This window comes from Ochotona curzoniae, unplaced genomic scaffold (genome assembly GCF_017591425.1).
Source record: "Ochotona curzoniae isolate NIBS_2020 unplaced genomic scaffold, NIBS_Ocur_1.0 contig_1, whole genome shotgun sequence".
Lineage (NCBI taxonomy): Eukaryota > Metazoa > Chordata > Mammalia > Lagomorpha > Ochotonidae > Ochotona > Ochotona curzoniae.
Window position 1 is genome coordinate 21,968,355 of NW_024464918.1, and position 17,648 is coordinate 21,986,002.

Here is a 17,648-nt window from a genome sequence, read left to right on the forward strand (position 1 = left end):
TTCAGCTTTTTCAAAAATACTAAGTAAAATGTTCTACCCATTCACACTCTGACCATGTGGCCTTGAGCCCCATTTCATCCTCAGTTCTATTTCCCCAGATGCCCAGCGCGCTGCAGGTTTCGGGACCATTCAGTCCTGGTTCACACTGTCCGAACCTCTGGGCCTGTCTCCATCCGTGCATCTCATCCCTCTCTAGACCACAGTAGTGTGCACCCTTCTCAGCCCCCAGCCTCCTCGTCCCCTGGCATACTGAGCGATTTTCAAGAATTGGGTACATCATAAGGGTGGGATGAAAAGGTTTTTGTAGATACTGCATAATGTTAGTGAAAAAAATGCAAAATGTCTTGTTTAGCTCTCAGTGCAATTTTAAGCTGATATTTATATAACCTAAAAATCATAAATGTTACTGATGAAAATGTATTTCCTGGATTTTTCAGGAATGTACAGGAGGGAGATAACAATCTTATACACCATGGACTCAGAAAATGCATCTCATGTGCTAAAAATGTAGAGAAAAAGTTCAACATTATTTATTCGGTTTCCCAAAATGACTATATTTCTCATGCTTGAAAACATGATCTACAATCTTTTTTCGTAATAATAACATAGAACAAATACAGCATCAAATTTGATTTTCATTCAGTTACAAAGGAAAAAGATAAATAAATTCCTACTATAATTAGCCTAATGAAGACTTATTTTTAAAAAGACAGAAGGAAAAATACCAAGTTAACTTCCCAACTCTAAGCAGGTCTTCTGCAGTGGAGAGAATGCTTTAGACCGAGATGCTCTTCGCATATTTTCTCAAGGTAGAGTTCTACTGTCTAACTTAGCCTATCCACAGGCAGCTTTTGAATACTTGAAATATGACTGGCCCAAGGTGAGATGCACTGAAAGTGTTGGATAGACACCAACATCAAAAGTATGGTAAGTAGAAAGGTTTATATTGACTACATTATTAGCTTAGATACATTAAGTTATATAAAATACATTAAAATTCTAGACACTTTGGTAGTTGCTAGAAAATTTAAATTGTGTATATGGCTTGCAGTACATGTCTACTGCGGAGTGCCTCTCTAAGAGGCTTACAAATGTTGGTAACTCATTTGGCCAATCTTTACCAGACTATGGGTACAAGGCAGTAGAATAGAAAATTGTCAAGAGGCGATATGAGCAGAGAGGAGACACTGCTGCCTTTTGCATCCCTGCACAGGACCTATCTAAGACACTTATGCTACCAATGGACATAGAGGAGCAGAAGAGGGGCAGTGGTATGGTAATTGACAGCTAAGGAGAGGCTTACTCTCAGCTGCTTTAGCTTCATCCAGCTCTTGGCTGCCCTGGATCCCTATTTTCCCCCATCTCTTCTAGACACTTTCCCAATTAGGACAGTGAATTAAATGTGAATAAGAAATAGTGAGTGTCCTCTGTCCACCATGAGCTTACCAAGGCAAAAGGTGGAGCTTACTCAGCGTGTATAACAAAAGGTTTTCGTATTACCTAAGCAGTGACCAAAAAATTCCCAGAAAGGGTGTTCTGCTGAGTTTACTTTTATTGAACAGGCAGTTGGATAGACAGCATTGTGATGAGGAGGAGACTGTCAGAGCAAAGACTGGGTAGAGACGTCTCTGTAGCCTCAGATCACAGAGTCTAGGAGGAAAGCGATGGAGAAGACAGAATCCGTGAGTCCATTCCCAACAGCACTGTACTGCTTCCTATGGTGATTAAGACAAGCTTCTGTATAAACAGATGGTGAAGGGAGGTGATGCAGAACCCGGGCAGACTTTTCCCCGTGTGGTTTCCCTCAATCCTCGCATCATTGGTCCTGGAACAGAAGAGAAGTAGTTGAGATGCTAGAACTCAGTCACTGGAGCATTGTGGGCTGTATATTTACAGCTGTATCGTAGCCAAAGGAATCCATGGATTCCATGCATTCTTGCAGGAACTAACCACTTACCCTCACTTTCATTTTTACATGATTTCAGAGTGCCAATTGAGCACTTAGTATGAGGTGGATAGAAAGCCCTAATTATAGGACTAGTACCAAAATGAAAAAAACAAAAATGCACATAAACTAAAAAGCTACATAAAGTGTAATAATTACTCTAGCACAATTTTGGTTTCATAATGGTAAGCAAAAGTAACCTACTTTCAAGAAAAGTTGTGATGGCTTGACTTCTCATTCCATTCTTAGCATTCTACACTCTGAGAAATCTTTGATCCAGGAGGGTATAATGTTCAGGTAAGAGGGTATAACGTTTCTCTCTTTCTCCCTCCTTCCTTCCCTCCTTCCTTCCCTCCTTCCTTCCCTCCTTCCTTCCCTCCTTGTCTTCCCTCCTTGTCTTCCCTTCTTCCCTCCTTGTCTGTTCTTTCTTTCTTTCTTTCTTTCTTTCTTTCTTTCTTTCTTTCTTTCTTTCTTTCTTTCTTTCTTTCTTTCTTTCTTCCTTTCTTTCTTTCTTCCTTCCTTCCCTCCTTCCTTCCCTCCTTCCTTCCCTCCTTCCTTCCCTCCTTGTCTTCCCTCCTTGTCTTCCCTTCTTCCCTCCTTGTCTTTTCTTTCTTTCTTTCTTTCTTTCTTTCTTTCCTTCTTTCTTTCCTTCTTTCTTTCCTTCTTTCTTTCCTTCTTTCTTTCCTTCTTTCTTTCCTTCTTTCTTTCCTTCTTTCTTTCCTTCTTTCTTTCCTTCTTTCTTTCCTTCTTTCTTTCCTTCTTTCTTTCCTTCTTTCTTTCCTTCTTTCTTTCCTTCTTTCTTTCCTTCTTTCTTTCCTTCTTTCTTTCCTTCTTTCTTTCTTTCTTTCTTTCTTTCTTTCTTTCTTTCTTTCTTTCTTTCTTTCTTTCTTTCTTTCTTTCTTTCTTTCTTTCTTTCTTTCTTTCTTTTCTTTCTTTCTTTCTTTCTTTCTTTCTTTCTTTCTTTCTTTCTTTCTTTCTTTCTTTCTTTCTTTCTTTCTTTCTTTCTTTCTTTCTTTCTTTCTTCTTTCTTTCTTTCTTTCTTTCTTTCTTTCTTTCTTTCTTTCTTTCTTTCTTTCTTTCTTTCTTTCTTTCTTTCTTTCTTTCTTTCTTTCTTTCTTTCTTTCTTTTCTTTCTTTCTTTCTTTCTTTCTTTCTTTCTTTCTTTCTTTCTTTCTTTCTTTCTTTCTTTCTTTCTTTCTTTCTTTCTTTCTTTCTTTCTTTCTTTCTTTCTTTCTTTCTTTCTTTCTTTCTTTCTTTCTTTCTTTCTTTCTTTCTTTCTTTCTTTCTTTCTTTCTTTCTTTCTTTCTTTCTTTCTTAACCTACTTACCCACAAACATGCTAACTCACATTTCTGCAAAGAGCCCCCTAGTGCCACGTACCACCATACCACCTTACCCTCACACAGCACTGCTTACCATGTCTCCAAACTCCTGCTACCCTCCACCTTTCCTTTGCTCCATGCTGTGGCCTGCCTTGCTTTGCACCGGGGGGGGGGGGTGGAATAATACAGGGAAATGTGGAATATTACTAATTACATTTCCTCTAGCATTTCTGACCACATAAGTAAGGGCTTGTACCTTCCTCAGTACTACAGATGGGGGAGGAGAGAGTCTTTTTAGTAAATAGGGCCAGGACAACTCCAGCAGAAATACAATTGCAATAAATCACAAGAGCCCCAACTATAAAGGAAAAGAAATATAAATACTAAGCCATTAGCACTGTGATTGCTCAAAAAATAAGCTATAGTAGTACCAGTAACACATATGTATTGCCTATAAATCAACAAGATGAGGTAACAATATAGGTAACAATGAGGTAACAATCTTTCTTTCTTGGTTTTGTTAACTAACACTCTAAGTGATCCTTACCAATAATAGGTCTATAACCAGGATGGAAAGAAAACACCCAACGGAAAGGAAGAATCTCCCTGTGCTGAAACCTGGTCACTTTGTCATTATGTGAACTAACATTTCATCAACATAACATCAGAGACAGTTCTTTATGCTCTGGTTTTGTCAGGTTTCCTATACGGGATGTAGTAGAGGGAGGTGTGGTCTATTTTATTTGCATAAGAGCAATTTTGGCCACCCTATTCAGAGACACATGTGACTACATATGTTTATAAGAAAAGCAAATAGTAAATTATATAACTGAGATGGAGAGAAAATCAGTAAGAATTTATAGGTAATGAGATACTAAGCCCAACTTGAGAACTAGGGCAAAAATCTAAACTCCCTTTTTATGGATGCATAAAGATGGGTAAATAAATGACATACAAAAAAATAAAAGGAGGTGTTATTATTTCATCCCAGTCCTCTGCCAGCTCTACCTGCCTTCCAAATATGTAGCTCTTCTTTTCCCAATTTTCCATATCAAGGTTTGTGGCTAAACCGACTCCGGCCTCATTTAGTGCTGTTAGCTAAGACCACAAATCTGGCAGAATAGTTTCCAATAGTATTACAGCCAGTTTTTTTGTGCAGTAGCATGGAGTAAAGACAGTTATAGCTAATGATAACTACATTTGTTAAAATATATAATGTTTGATAATTATGTATGAGAGATGATCAAATATTAAATAATTTATCAAAATATACTTAATTAAAATAATTTTAAGCAGTGTTTCCAGGGTCTGTTTCTTAGGTCCTTACTTCAAACTCTTGCTCTGTAATTTCATACTTTGGCCATAGTCCTCATACTACTACAAATATACTCATTTTTTCAGATACTGTCCCAAATACTTAAAAACTAATATCTAATACATATTTCCAATAGTTCATTGAGACATTTGACTTGCAGTAATTATGTCACTTATCAAAGCTCTCATATGTAAAGAACATAAAGTGGCACGTTTGGACTGATTTTTGTCTTCTACCCAAACAGCTTTTCTTAAGTGAGTATTTCTATTTTTACCAAAATACACATCACCTTGCCTGTGACACTCCTCAAATTCAGTCACGAGGGAGGATTTCAAAGTTTGCAATTATACTCAAATGTCCTTATATGGACTTAAATGAAATAGGTCAACTTTCAATGTTGGAGGAAAACATACTGTAACAGGCATTGCATGAGATGACCTAAGTCTAGCAATGTTGCTAGTGTGTAATCCTCTGTAATTATTTTTATTGTAGATCACAGAAAATAAAACCTGTCAAAATATTAGATTAAGCACATGGCTCACAATGAGAACAGCTGCTATATTATTGTTCTCATGCATTTAGCAATCATCTTCATTGTGACAGTGTGATCGATTCTGGGGTCACCTGACCTGGCATTACTTTCCTGGTGTGAGAAATTTCCAGCAGTGGTGCAAGACAACGAAAGCAGAACCAAGAGTTTCCAATATTATCATGTAGGCAGTGTACTCACAGCCATCGGCCTACTGGCAGGCGTGGCTTCTGGGCTGCTGTCCTCGTCACACCTCCCTTTATGGCGTATGCGCGTATAAGTTTGGCGTAACCTGAAACAGAAGAGAGGATGTTTTAATGATGGGAAAATCCAGAATTAAAGCAGAGAAAAGCCAAACATACGGCATCGTAGGTGATGTTACGCATCAGAGCCAACTGAAATTAGGAGCAGAACCGACCACTTCCAGCAGGTGTAGGTGTCGCACAGATTCAACCCTGTGCTTTGCATTTGTCTTCTTTCCCTGAATCTGCTTTATCACATTTCATTTACTAATATATACATACAGCATTGTTGAAATTTAGCAATAAAACTTGGAGATCATCCAAAGTCATTATTCTGTCAGTGGAAAACCAGATCTTAGGGAATTGTTTCACTCTATTGAGTACCTACAATATAACTTGGAGCATATAAAATATAATACAGATTGAATTTTTCAGAGTGAAACAATCTTGGAGAATATGAATTTCAACACCTCTCACTTAAGGATTATTTTTTAGCTTCTGATGGTAAATGTATCATCTATCAAGGCAGTGTCATTTGTCTTTAGACATTGCATCCGCTGAAATTGTTCCACAATGACTGCTTCTAAGAGCACCGAATCAATCCTCGCCTCGCTCCCTTGAGACAGCATGACCCTTTAAATCTCTAATTCATTCTTCTGGCTTTCTTAACCCAACACCCAAGCAACCCATCCGGAGGCATTACTAATACCTCACTATTTCAGTTTCTGAAATCAAAGTTCCCCTGACTAGAGAATCCTTGTCTATGGGTTCTGTGTAGTCAGTGAAAAGTTTGAGAAAAGTTCTGTACTCTAGGCTATAATATTTAATATCAAGAGGCATTAAAGGATTGGGGAGCTAATGATAAGATACACAATCTTTAAATCTTTCAAAAAGTTTATGGAAAATGGAATTAAGTTTAAATGGATTTCTAAGTTCATAATTTTTCTCATGATATGCATTTTTCCATGAACTATTTGAAAACTCCTTAAATATAATTAAATAATAATAATATTTAAAATCTTGGATGATAATATTCCTGCCTTAAATAAGAATTTCTTAATTCCTTCTAAGTTTCATTGGTGGATTTCAAGTCAACCGTGAACTCCATTTCTTAGCAAACTGTGAAGTCAGCTGAAGAGGGAACTGGTATTGTGGCATAATGAGCTAAGCTGCCATCTGTAATATCAGTATCCTATATGGATGCTTGTTTAAGTCTAATCTAGCTCTCTGCTAATCTGCCTGGGAAAGCAGCTGCAGACAGACCAAGTCCTGGTCCCATTCACCCATGTGGGAGACTTGGAAGAAGTGCTTAGATCCTGGCTTTGACTTGGCCCAGTGCTAGCTGTTTTAGCTATTTGGGAGTGAACCAGCAGATGGAAGATCTCTCTTCCTCTCTTCCTCTCTCTCTCTCTCTCTCATTATAACTTTCCAATTAAAAAAAATACTTAGAATGATCAGATGATCTGTCAGTACTGGTTCTAGCAAGCTTTCTTTCGCATTACTGCTACTTTCCATTGAGTCACTTCTTGTCTTAGACACCCTGAGAAATCAGTAACCTGTCAATGGTCTTGCCTGGACTGGCCACACTCCGTAGCAGTGGTGGTGGTTAATGGTGTTTTTCTGCTACGCACAGGATGGCTGCTACTCCCACCCTGATGGATATGCACAGGCTTATATTATACAGATGTTTTATAATTATCACAAAGTCACATCTTTTTTCCACTCAGTAAAATATATAGCAATGTAAGTAAGTAAAATATATAGCAATGTAAGTAAGCAACTTTGTTAAGGGTTATACTTAAATTCTGTGAATTTCCATTCTTATATTTATCATTTTAACCATTATGATTAAAAAATGTCCACTATACACCTCAATTTTATATCAGAGTATGAGTGTTGAAAACCTTTACAGTGAAAGATGTGAAGGTACAACTCATATACTTACAGATTTTCATGGCAAAGCATGCAGGGGTTATTGTATGTCTGGTCATCATCCCCACAAACAGGTTGTAAATCCTTTGGGCAAAGATAACCTATCCTGGGCAACAGTCTGTAATGTTTGCACATCTCGGCATTCTAGATAAGAAAGACACAAAATTGACTTGCTTAACTGTATTCAAGGGAACAAATGGGCTTGGAAGAAGCTCCTGGTTTTTCTCAATCACCTTTAAATAAATAATTAGCAAAGCAGGTATGTTATAGGCCACAAATCATAGATGTACATTAGGTGGACTTCACATATGGGATTTTCATTCTTTTAACAACAAGAAATAACAAAGAACAGAGCAATGGCAAACCAGAAGCCATACATAACACTGCGGACAGAAAGTTTTGTGCTCATGGGAAGAAAACCAGAATGATGATCATGGTAAAAATACTATGTACTTTTAAAGAGTAGCACAGGTCATACACAACTTAGGAATAATTCATAAGTAAATAGTTAACTGGATGAGTTCTTGAGTTCTAGATCTGCCAGTAACTTGATATGATTTACCTAACTTTTCTGAGTTTTCAATTTCTCATCTGAAAACCATGAGTAATGAATAGCACTTTTTACCCTGTGTTTTAGGACGCTGAACTGGGTGATGCATTTTCTTTATTTGAAAGGCAGGGAGACAGAGGGGGAGATACTGAGGAAGATCTTCTCTGCTGACTCACTCCGTGATTGCCCACAACAACCAGGGGAAGCCACTGGATTCACTCACTCAATCTAGACTTCCAACATGGGTGGCAGGGACCAAGCACTTGAGCCATGACCTGCTGCCTCCCAGAGTATACACTGGTGGGAAGCTGGAATTGGAAACAGAACCAGGATTTGAACCTAAGCACTTTGATACTATAAATTCTTAACCTGTACCAAACGCATACTCCTGATCATGCACGTAAAAGATGCCTGACTCAGTGTCAGTCATAAACGTTAAGTGTCAGTATGTTTTCCATAGGAAGAAAAAAAAAGTTTTTATGGAAAACAACAAATATATTTCCTCTTTGCAATTTGGGGCAGTAGGAATTAAATAATTAATCATAATACAGAGGTTCCCTCTTTACCCACAGAGGATACAGTGCACATCCATGGATAGCAGCAAGCATTTATATTACAACTCTATGAGTGAAGGCATTTCTGTTTGTTATTTGAGTGTAGATATCTTTGTTTGTTTGCTGCTTATGGTGAACATAATTCTCTTTTTCTGAAGAAAACTTAGAGGCTCAAAGCCCAATTGTGGCTTAAGACAAGAGCAGCAGCGTCATCTGGTCTAGTGGTGGGATCTCATTTCTTGACCGAGTCACAGGTGCGATCGCTTGGTGACACCCAGGCTGTGTGCACTTCCGTAGTATGACCACTACATGCCAGTAAGGAGTACTTCTTAGACTACGTTTCATGAGCAGCTGTTGTTTTGCCTGTTTATCAGCATGATGCAATTAAGACATACTTCACTTGTGCAGTTAATCTGTTATCCTAGTTTAATTAGATAAATGATTACATGAAATTTGCCTTTGAAACCTTTCTTCCTGGTTTTCTTCAGCCTAGGTGCCAACATGAATGTTTTAGGGCCCAGGCTGAAGATCTCACTTCATCAATCTGCTTCCTGCTTTGACTTCCTTCCTTTCTAGCTCTCACCTTGCAGGAACTTGGAATAGAAACCCTCAGATACTGTAGCAGAGCAGGCTTGGCTGCTGCTTGGCATTCCTGGATGCTCTCTCTCAGTGCCTGGGTACTCTGCTTAGGCAGATGATGACCAGACTACTTGCACTGAGTCCTGCTACCCACTGGGAGAGCTGAGTGGAATTCCGAGCCCTGGCTTCAGCTGCTGTGGGCATTTGGGGAGTCAACCAATGTTTGGAAGAACTTGATCTCGAATCTCTCTCTCCCCCCACCCAGCCCACCTCTTTTTCTCTTACTGTGTGTCTTCCTCTCTGTTATTCTGTCTTTCAAGCACATGGGCAACTCTAACCATTTTTATAAAGACTGATGTATACTCAGACAGGTACTGTGGGTGCCCATCACCCTGTTTTAAGTAAAAAGATTTGAATGCTGCTATTTAGTTAGGGTTGAAATCTGTTCGTGTGAATGTGCTCCGCACAGCATTCTAGTTTGTTGGGAAACGGTTTGGTTTGGGAGGGAAATCAGAGAAGCGAGGTGAGGAGCCTTTTCCAGATGCTGGCTTACAGAACTGAGGCATCTGAATGCACATTTGACATGCAGGGTTAGTCCTTCTCAATCCATGCTAAGCTGTTGTAGAGCTGAGAATCTCCTGAGTAACCCCAGAATGTTAGCCAAACATGATGCACATCTGGTCTTTAAAGGACTTCAGACTGAACTGATTCAGTCTCCATCCACATGAGGATGTGGAAAGCAGGGGCTCGCAGGCCCAAAGCATCCTATCATTCTGAAGCAGTTATTCTTACCAGAGAATCTGTGCTGTTTTCCTCCTTGGAAGACTGACCATGGGATGGCTTTTCTTGAGCTTTTGCATTCTCCAAAGCTTCTCTCTGACTGTAGAAAGAAAGAAAATATACTTTACATAACATTCACAACAGCCAGCTGAGAAGTTAAACCACTCTAATAATATGATAAAGAGACCAGTTCAGTCAGAGCGTGACTAGGATGATAAATTAAGAAAAAGGACACAACTGGGAGCCAATTTAGAGTTCTCATCTGGATGCCTGGCTTTAATCTAGTGGCTTAAAGTCCTTCAGTTTTGATTTCCTGGAACATAAAATTAGGTAGCATTGAGAATTTCTAACTCAAAAAATATATGCTATGGAAAGCTACATATACTGATTACTATTATGTTCCTAATTATTTTTTTGGTACCATCTATCATGTCCATTGGTCCCTTTATTTCATTGTTCATTATCGTAATCTAAAACCCCATTCTAAAAAACAAATTGCTTAGCCCTGGAGATTGCAAGACATAGTAAGATGTACAAATCTGTAACGTTTTTAAAAGCAATGTTTTTTTTTTTCTTGCATCTGATCTAATTAGGGAACAAAAATTTGGAACAGTTTTTCTAACTATGATGCTGAACGTTTTAAGTTGCACGGTTACTAAATATCAGGCTTAGAACTTAAAGCTGGATTCCTTGTCATCACGCTCACATATTCTTCCTATTATTATGACAAACATCCTGGACTTTTGTTGTATTTTCGTGCTTATTTTAAGAATCCTTCCGAATTCATGAGCGCACACATTGATTCAACCAGGCGTTTCTAAACATGCCATTCCCAGCCCAGAAGACTCCTCTTACTTACAAGATAGCTCTGCACTTGTAGCACTTGTTTTTATAAACTTTTCCATCAGCATCACGCACAGGGTCATTCACTCGCGGGCAGGGAAGTTCATTGTTCCTGACGTAGTTTCGGAACTCAATACATTCATCCTAGAAAACGAGAATGGGTTCATGACTGTGGCTTTCTCCAATTTGATCTTAGGAAGTCCTCTCATGGCTCTGGGCTCAGACTCACTGCACTCATCCTGTCACTGGAGGCCACGGAACTGCCCAGCGGTCTCAATTTTGCTTCCTCCGCTTCATTAGGAACCTCTCTGCACTGCTCCTGGAAACGCAGGGAAACACAACAATAGTTGGAGGACCTCCTGGCCTCCGCCTCCCGTCCATCCATCCTCATTTTCTCTGTTTTCCATAGGAATTGTGCTCTTGACCAACAATGTCCCAGGAATCTAACTCTACAAAGGAGATTGTCACTCTTAAAGGACTGAAGGAAGGTGTCATCTTTGCAATCGTTAAAAAGCAAACAGAAAAGGCAGTATACTGCATGCACGTTACTGATTCGCTGGAGCTGAGAAAATCATCTGAAGAAAACAGAAAAAAGATACTAAGGCAAGAAACTGAAGGGAGTGTGGACATTACTTTGTTATCTGAACTGTTACCATCAGTATCAGTAGGCTATGTGAAACCTCATGTCACATTTGAAGTATCAGAGAAAAACATGAAGTTGAGGTGATAGTTTGTATCCTCAATTTTTGAGCCCATAATTCCACCAAAAGACCCACGCAGCGATTGATACACATTCTAAGACAATTTTCTACGAAATTAAGAAAAGCATCAAACCCCCAGGCCAGGGGGGCAAATATCTTACTGTGATGCAAAGTGGCAATATTTGTGAAGTCAACTTTTCTTTGAGATAAGAGACTAATATCTTTATTGTCCTTAAAGTGGAAAGGACACAAGATTGTGAGGGTGAACAATAGAAAAGCTCGTGTAGTATATTTTAAGAAATAACCTTTGCATCACCCGACGGCTTGGCAGTTGGTTTTTCTTCATCATTTTTTCTTTCACTAGCTTCTCGCTCACTGCAAAATGAAAAGGGACGAGGTAATTTTCCTAGGGTTGCTTTTGAACAAACTACTTCCCTAATTCTAAAATACCGGCAAATTTAACACCGTTTTTGTATACCTTAGACACATTAAACGTTTTTTTTTTTTACTAATTATTTCTGAACGATGGAATTTTCATAAGAATATATTTGTTTCAATGTGCCTAAGTTTCACAGATTTGTTATACTGTCCTTCAGAATGATATAGCACTAGAAACTGACCACAGGATTTTTTTTCCCCCTTACTAGATTTACGGATTTCCTCAAGATGCTGCTTCATTTCTCCCTTTAGTTGACCTAATGTAATTATAAGAATTTAAGTTTGGATTGTTCTCTATGTAGTTAAAGTGCTTTGGGATTTGTGAACATTTTTTAAAAATACCATTTCCTCGAATCTTCACAAAAACTGAACTATATAGTCTTCACTCTCTCTAAGGGGGTACTTCAAAAAGTTCATGAAAAAGTGGAATTTAAAAATTAGCTTATTTTAGTTAGACGTTTTTTTGAAATCCATGACGTTTTTTAGGATGTGTATTTTCCATAAAATTTGAATACTCCGTAGGAGTAACAAACTATGGCCTATCCTACTTTGTCTTCAATCCTAATCCTTTTTAAAAATTAAGGATTGAGGCAGGTGCTATAGTGCCATAGTTAAATCTCCACTTGTGATGAGTGTGTCCTGTATTGTAGGGATGGTTCAGGTCCTAGTTATTCTGAATTTGCCCAAACTTCCCACTTCTGTGCCCGGGAAGGTAGTGGATGTTGGATCAAGTGCTTGTGCCCTGCTACCCACGGGGGAGACCAGGATGGAGTTCCTGCCTTATTGCTGGAGTTCTTGGTTGCTGTAGTCATCTCCATTTCTCTGCTTTTTGAATAATACGTTAAAAAAATTATCACTGTAAAATAGCTGACATTCAACTGGAGGATCTCCAGTTGTGATCATGCATCTTGTTATCAAAATTATAAAAGCTATTTGAAAGTGTTTGGGAAACAATCCTGGCAAAAGTGACTAGGTTTTCCTGGTTAGATGCCAGATGCCTTAGGATTTAAGGTGACAGGATCTGTCTTGGGACCAAAAAAGGCACAACAGGTCAAACTCCTTTGGAAGCCTCTGTACGTACAATATGCTCTGACACATGGCGCATTTGTTGACGTGCATCTTGCCATCAGGACCTCGAACGGGGCTGTTTTCTCTGGTGCAGACAAGTTTTCCCAAGTGTCTCTGCTGGCTCCGGAATTCGTAACACTGATCCTGCAAATAGGAATAGAGAAATCTGTAACTAGCATCATGCAATCTGTGAAACCTGAACAACATGCTTCATTGTTTAGACATGAATTCATAACGTTTCAGGGAAAACAGAAAAACGAGAGGTCAGAGATGGAACATGCTTTGAATGTTTCGTAGGATCCCTTTCAATCGACTGTCTTGCCCCAAATGGAGCTTCACTGCTGCCTACAGCATCCTGTGAGGTTGATCTCCAAGCTTGTCCACTAGCAGGTACAACTATTACTCCTTACATAAAAAGTCTTACCTTTGGCAAGACATACAAACACAGAAATTTCCAACTTTATTTCTCAACAGCACATTTTTTTATGACAAATTTTCAAATCACATGTTTATTGCACACCAGGCATTTGTTGCATACTCTAATGGGGTTGTCTTTGATAATCATAAAAATCTTGTAGGATAAATACTCATCATCCCGTTTTACAGGTGAGGAAAGTCATCTTGGAGGTGTTAAGCATTAGGATAAGGTCATAGTGGGTTTGTGACCCAAAACTTGTTAACAATTTATACTTTTAAAAACCTATTTGCTTCTATATGACAGAGAACAAAACCCCCTTTTTAATTGAAAAAAAAATAAGAACCTTAAATAGAAGCCAAATTAGAAATTAGATAGCCTCCATTGAAATCTTTGGGGACTACCTGAAGTCTTTTAAATTGCCTTCAGACTCCAAGAGCCATGGTGGAGATTAGGGATACATTCCTTTAAAATATTCCCTTTATCCAGATTGTACTTACCCTTCTTAAGGTTGTGATACTTATAAACAATTCCAGGCTTACTTTTTAATACTTTTTTGGGATTGAATACCTGATGAACATACTATATGCCTCATAGCCATTTTTTTTTCAAAATGTGCTAGAATTATTCTCCAGGAAACCCCAATACTATAGACATATGTGTATGATGTGGTTTTTCCTCAAGTATAAAATCTAAACATTCCACTAAACAGATTGAGGGGAAAATTAAATATGAAGATTTGTAAAGCCTATTTTACTTTGTATACCTTCGTACAGATAAGAAGACCATGGCTCTCTTTCTTACACACACAGTCCTGCAATTTTGTATATGTTAATATGAGGGAGCTTCAGAAAGTTTATGGAAAATATTAAATCATGGATTCAAAATAAACATCTTTTTAAAGGACACTTCTGTTTATCTATCTCTAGGCATCCATCCATCCAGGCAGAGCAACCAACAGGGACAGAGGAATAGCTCATGTGCTGTGTCTCTCCCCAGAAGCCTGCAGCGGCTGCCATTGGATCAAGCTGAACCCAGAGTAGGAACTCCAAGCAGGTCCCCACCTGGCTAGCAGGTATCCAAATACTTGGTCATCATCTGCTGCCTCCTAGACACATTAGCAAGATGCTGGATCAGAAATCAGAGGTGGGACTTCATCCCGCCCACTCTGATTTGCGGTGAGCACTCCAACCAGTGTTTAACATGCTGCACAACACACCACTCCATAGCCTTATCTTTTGATTTCAGTTTCCCACAAATATTTTGAGGTATGCTCATAATTTTTCCCTTTTTGAGATTTCTAAAATACCTAAAAAGAGATTTAAAGCTGACTAAAAGGTTAAATATATGGCCAGCACTGATCATTTGAAGTATTTTTCATTCATCTTCCAAAATGTACAAATATTTCCAATAGTTTCAATAGTAATAATCAATGCCAATGTTTCACTTTAGTTCACATATGCCTAATGAAAAATTTCCTTGCTAATAGCACAATTTCCCAGGAAGTTATTCCTACTTCTCTTTTCTGATTGAAGTCTACCGACAGGTAAGTAGAAGCTGTTCTAAGCCTCTGTGTAGTTTGTGGTTATTATTTAAAGTCTCAAATTGAACACTAGGTGGCGCTTAAGTGCCAACTCAAGTATTCATCCTCTAGAACCCGATTTTTGATACTTACTTTCTTGCTTTGGCATCTATCTGCCTGATTATTTACTCGTTTAAAACTTCACCAATGAGGATCACTGGATAATCACAATTAATTAGACAGTTGCCATTGGTCCTCTTAAGCGTGTGGTAACTTTATCCGCGAAGCTCCTAGGGCACTGAATGGCATGCTATTTCTTCACATGGTCTGGCCATGTCTTTCTCGTTTACCCAATGATTGGGGCAGAGTCAGCATTCTATAAATATCTGTTTAATGAGATAAAGTGTACAAAAGAACGAGCACACTAGGTATTAGAATGTCTAGCATATATTACATGCTCGGCATTGGCCTTTTCTGCTGCACTTCTCTTGTCCTCCTCCTCTTTCTTCTTTCTCTCAGTTGCTTCTTTTTCCCTGGAACAGAGCATGGAAGAAAATGTTTCAACCTCACTTTCAGAACAACTGTCATTCAAACAGCTGAGAAATGAGGGTCATATATTTTTAAGTCTATCAAACCATCCAACTTTTTGTTAAAATACTCACAGTCTTTCCTTACACATAGCACACTTATTGCCGTGGGTCTTGCCATCCGGGCCCCTCACAGGATCACTTTCTCGTGTGCAGAGAAGCTGCCCATTTTTCATTTGGCTTCTGTACTCATCGCATACATCCTGCAAAGGGCAGAGGGATACACTGGGAGTGCAGTGTTCACAGAGCACTTTCCTGGGGGTGAGAGTTGGATGATGTTTGACCAAGAGCCAGGCAGCGTAAACTATTAATATTGATGTCCGTGCTTGACGGAAACATGATTCACAAGAGTGCCCATGTCCCCTGCCTGGGAACCTGTAGAGGTGTTGCTTCACTTGCCAAGGAAGAATTGTGGTTGAATACAGCACTAAGGTTGATAACTGGATGGATGTAAAATGGGGTAGTATTCTTGTATTATTGAAATGATCTGCAGGTTCGTATCCTTGGAGCGGGAAGGCAGGGGGTCCAGCTTGAAATAACACAGCATAAGAAATATTTCACTGACCATTGCTGGCTTTAAAAATGGCCACAGACTAAGGATGCTTGTGGCCTTTAGAAACTGGAAAAGGCCAAAAACAAATCCACTGCCTGGAACCTCCAAACGGGAGTACAACCTGTCCCCCTAGTGTGAGGGAGAGTACTCAGAACTCCTGAGCTCCTGACGTCTAAGGTAATAACTGTGTTGTTGTAACCTGCTGTTTTTATTGCTCCTGAAATAGAGGACTATAAATTCATGTACTTGAGGAACTGTATTGACCAGAGTTTTGGGAAATTAATAGCTATGTATAAAAGTGTGCACAAAATGTTAACCTGAAAGACTGATTTAACTGAAGATTTCTACACTGCACAAGTTACGATGGATTTTGACCTTCTAAGGGCACAATCTTGGCTGACCATACTGACACTCTATTTACATAATTGTGACAGCCACATGTTGCCCTTTGGAAAGAACAGTTGTATCCAAACTTAGTTAACGACTTACCTTTTCCGATCCTGAGCCAGTCCCATTTGATCTGAAGTAAGAATCCTTATTTTTTTCCTCTGCTTCTCTTTGCCTAGGTGGACAAAAAAAAAAAAGTCATGCTTACCCTCTTCACACAGAGCATTAGGAGGGACCTGAGTCCTTGTGTGTCTAGAACTTCTGCTTTTATGGGAAATCTCTGCACTTCATTGAGAGGATTGGTCAGCTGCACTATGAAGGCCATGCATGAAGTTTCCTCATCGCAAGGGAGACCAACTCAGGTAACTACGGACTCCCTGAATTGTGTCCAAACTTAACTTGTCATAACTTCCCGTTCTTCAGTCTTCTTTCACATCTCCCCACATCACAGAATCTGTTGCTTCTTCCTATTGTTAATCCTACTTCAGACATTGAACGCAAATTTTAGGTCTCTAGGTTTAGCTATCTCAGGGCCTCCATTTTCTTACCTTATGCTATGGTTTTTAAGCCCTAAGTTCTCTGACTTCTTAGGACAATCTATTATAATCTCATTTCTTCAAGTATAGAGTCCAAGACAGAAAGAAGAGCCACAGAGGAGGCATCCTAGGGTCACACTGGTTATTCATGTGTTACCTTTCTTATAAAATATTCATGCAACAGATCTCTACATTTTTATGTGCTTTTATCATCAAATGAGATATTTAAAAAATTTAAACCCTCTGAGAATCCAAATATTTTTTATTCTACAAGTTGCGATACAGGACCAGCCATATGATTTTTCATGAGCAAACCAGGTGACCCTGAGGTAGGTAGACCAGGATCTGCTTACTTCTCTTTCAAAATTCACTTGACTTTTCACACAAAACAAAGCATGTGTATACCTGTATAAAGTACAACATATGAACACACATATGATGAACATATGATGCAACCCGCTCTTGAACAGAGGCTGAAAAAGCCTTCTCACGCAAAACCCTATTGTCCTAATCTGCCATTTTGTCCTAGAATTTTAATAATTTTAAATGAATACAAAGCAGGTATTCAGAAGGAATAAATTCTGATTTTAGCTCTGAAACTAACTGCCCCCCCCCCAACCCTCACCTTAGGAAACGGCTTCAGTTTCTCTCATTTGGCAAAATGTAGCATTTACATTAAATGATCTTGCCTAGCTGTGCTCCCCTAAGCCAGTGTGGTTTTGCTTTGGGGGAGCTGGAATGTTTATAAAGAATAGATCTATTCTTTATAATCATGTAAACACTCAATAGCAGAGTTAAGAGCATTGTGACAAATTTTAGAACTAAACATGCTCTTTAAGGTCACCTAGAATG

The 17,648-nt window shown here is 38.9% G+C and overlaps 1 protein-coding gene across 1 annotated transcript in view; it reads right to left on the minus strand.

Annotated features, from left to right (window-relative positions):
- Positions 1–5,289: 5,289 nt before the first annotated feature.
- SPINK5 (serine peptidase inhibitor Kazal type 5) overlaps positions 5,290–17,648 on the minus strand; it is a 62,823-nt gene continuing 50,464 nt past the window's right edge. Inside the window, exons 24-32 of the mRNA XM_040974401.1 lie at positions 16,363–16,435; positions 15,396–15,523; positions 15,188–15,266; positions 12,810–12,940; positions 11,596–11,665; positions 10,606–10,733; positions 9,759–9,846; positions 7,297–7,427; positions 5,290–5,401 (exon numbers count right to left, since the gene is read on the minus strand). Of these exons, the coding sequence (XP_040830335.1) occupies positions 5,290–5,401; positions 7,297–7,427; positions 9,759–9,846; positions 10,606–10,733; positions 11,596–11,665; positions 12,810–12,940; positions 15,188–15,266; positions 15,396–15,523; positions 16,363–16,435 (940 nt within the window). The remainder of the gene's footprint in view (positions 5,402–7,296; positions 7,428–9,758; positions 9,847–10,605; positions 10,734–11,595; positions 11,666–12,809; positions 12,941–15,187; positions 15,267–15,395; positions 15,524–16,362; positions 16,436–17,648) is intronic.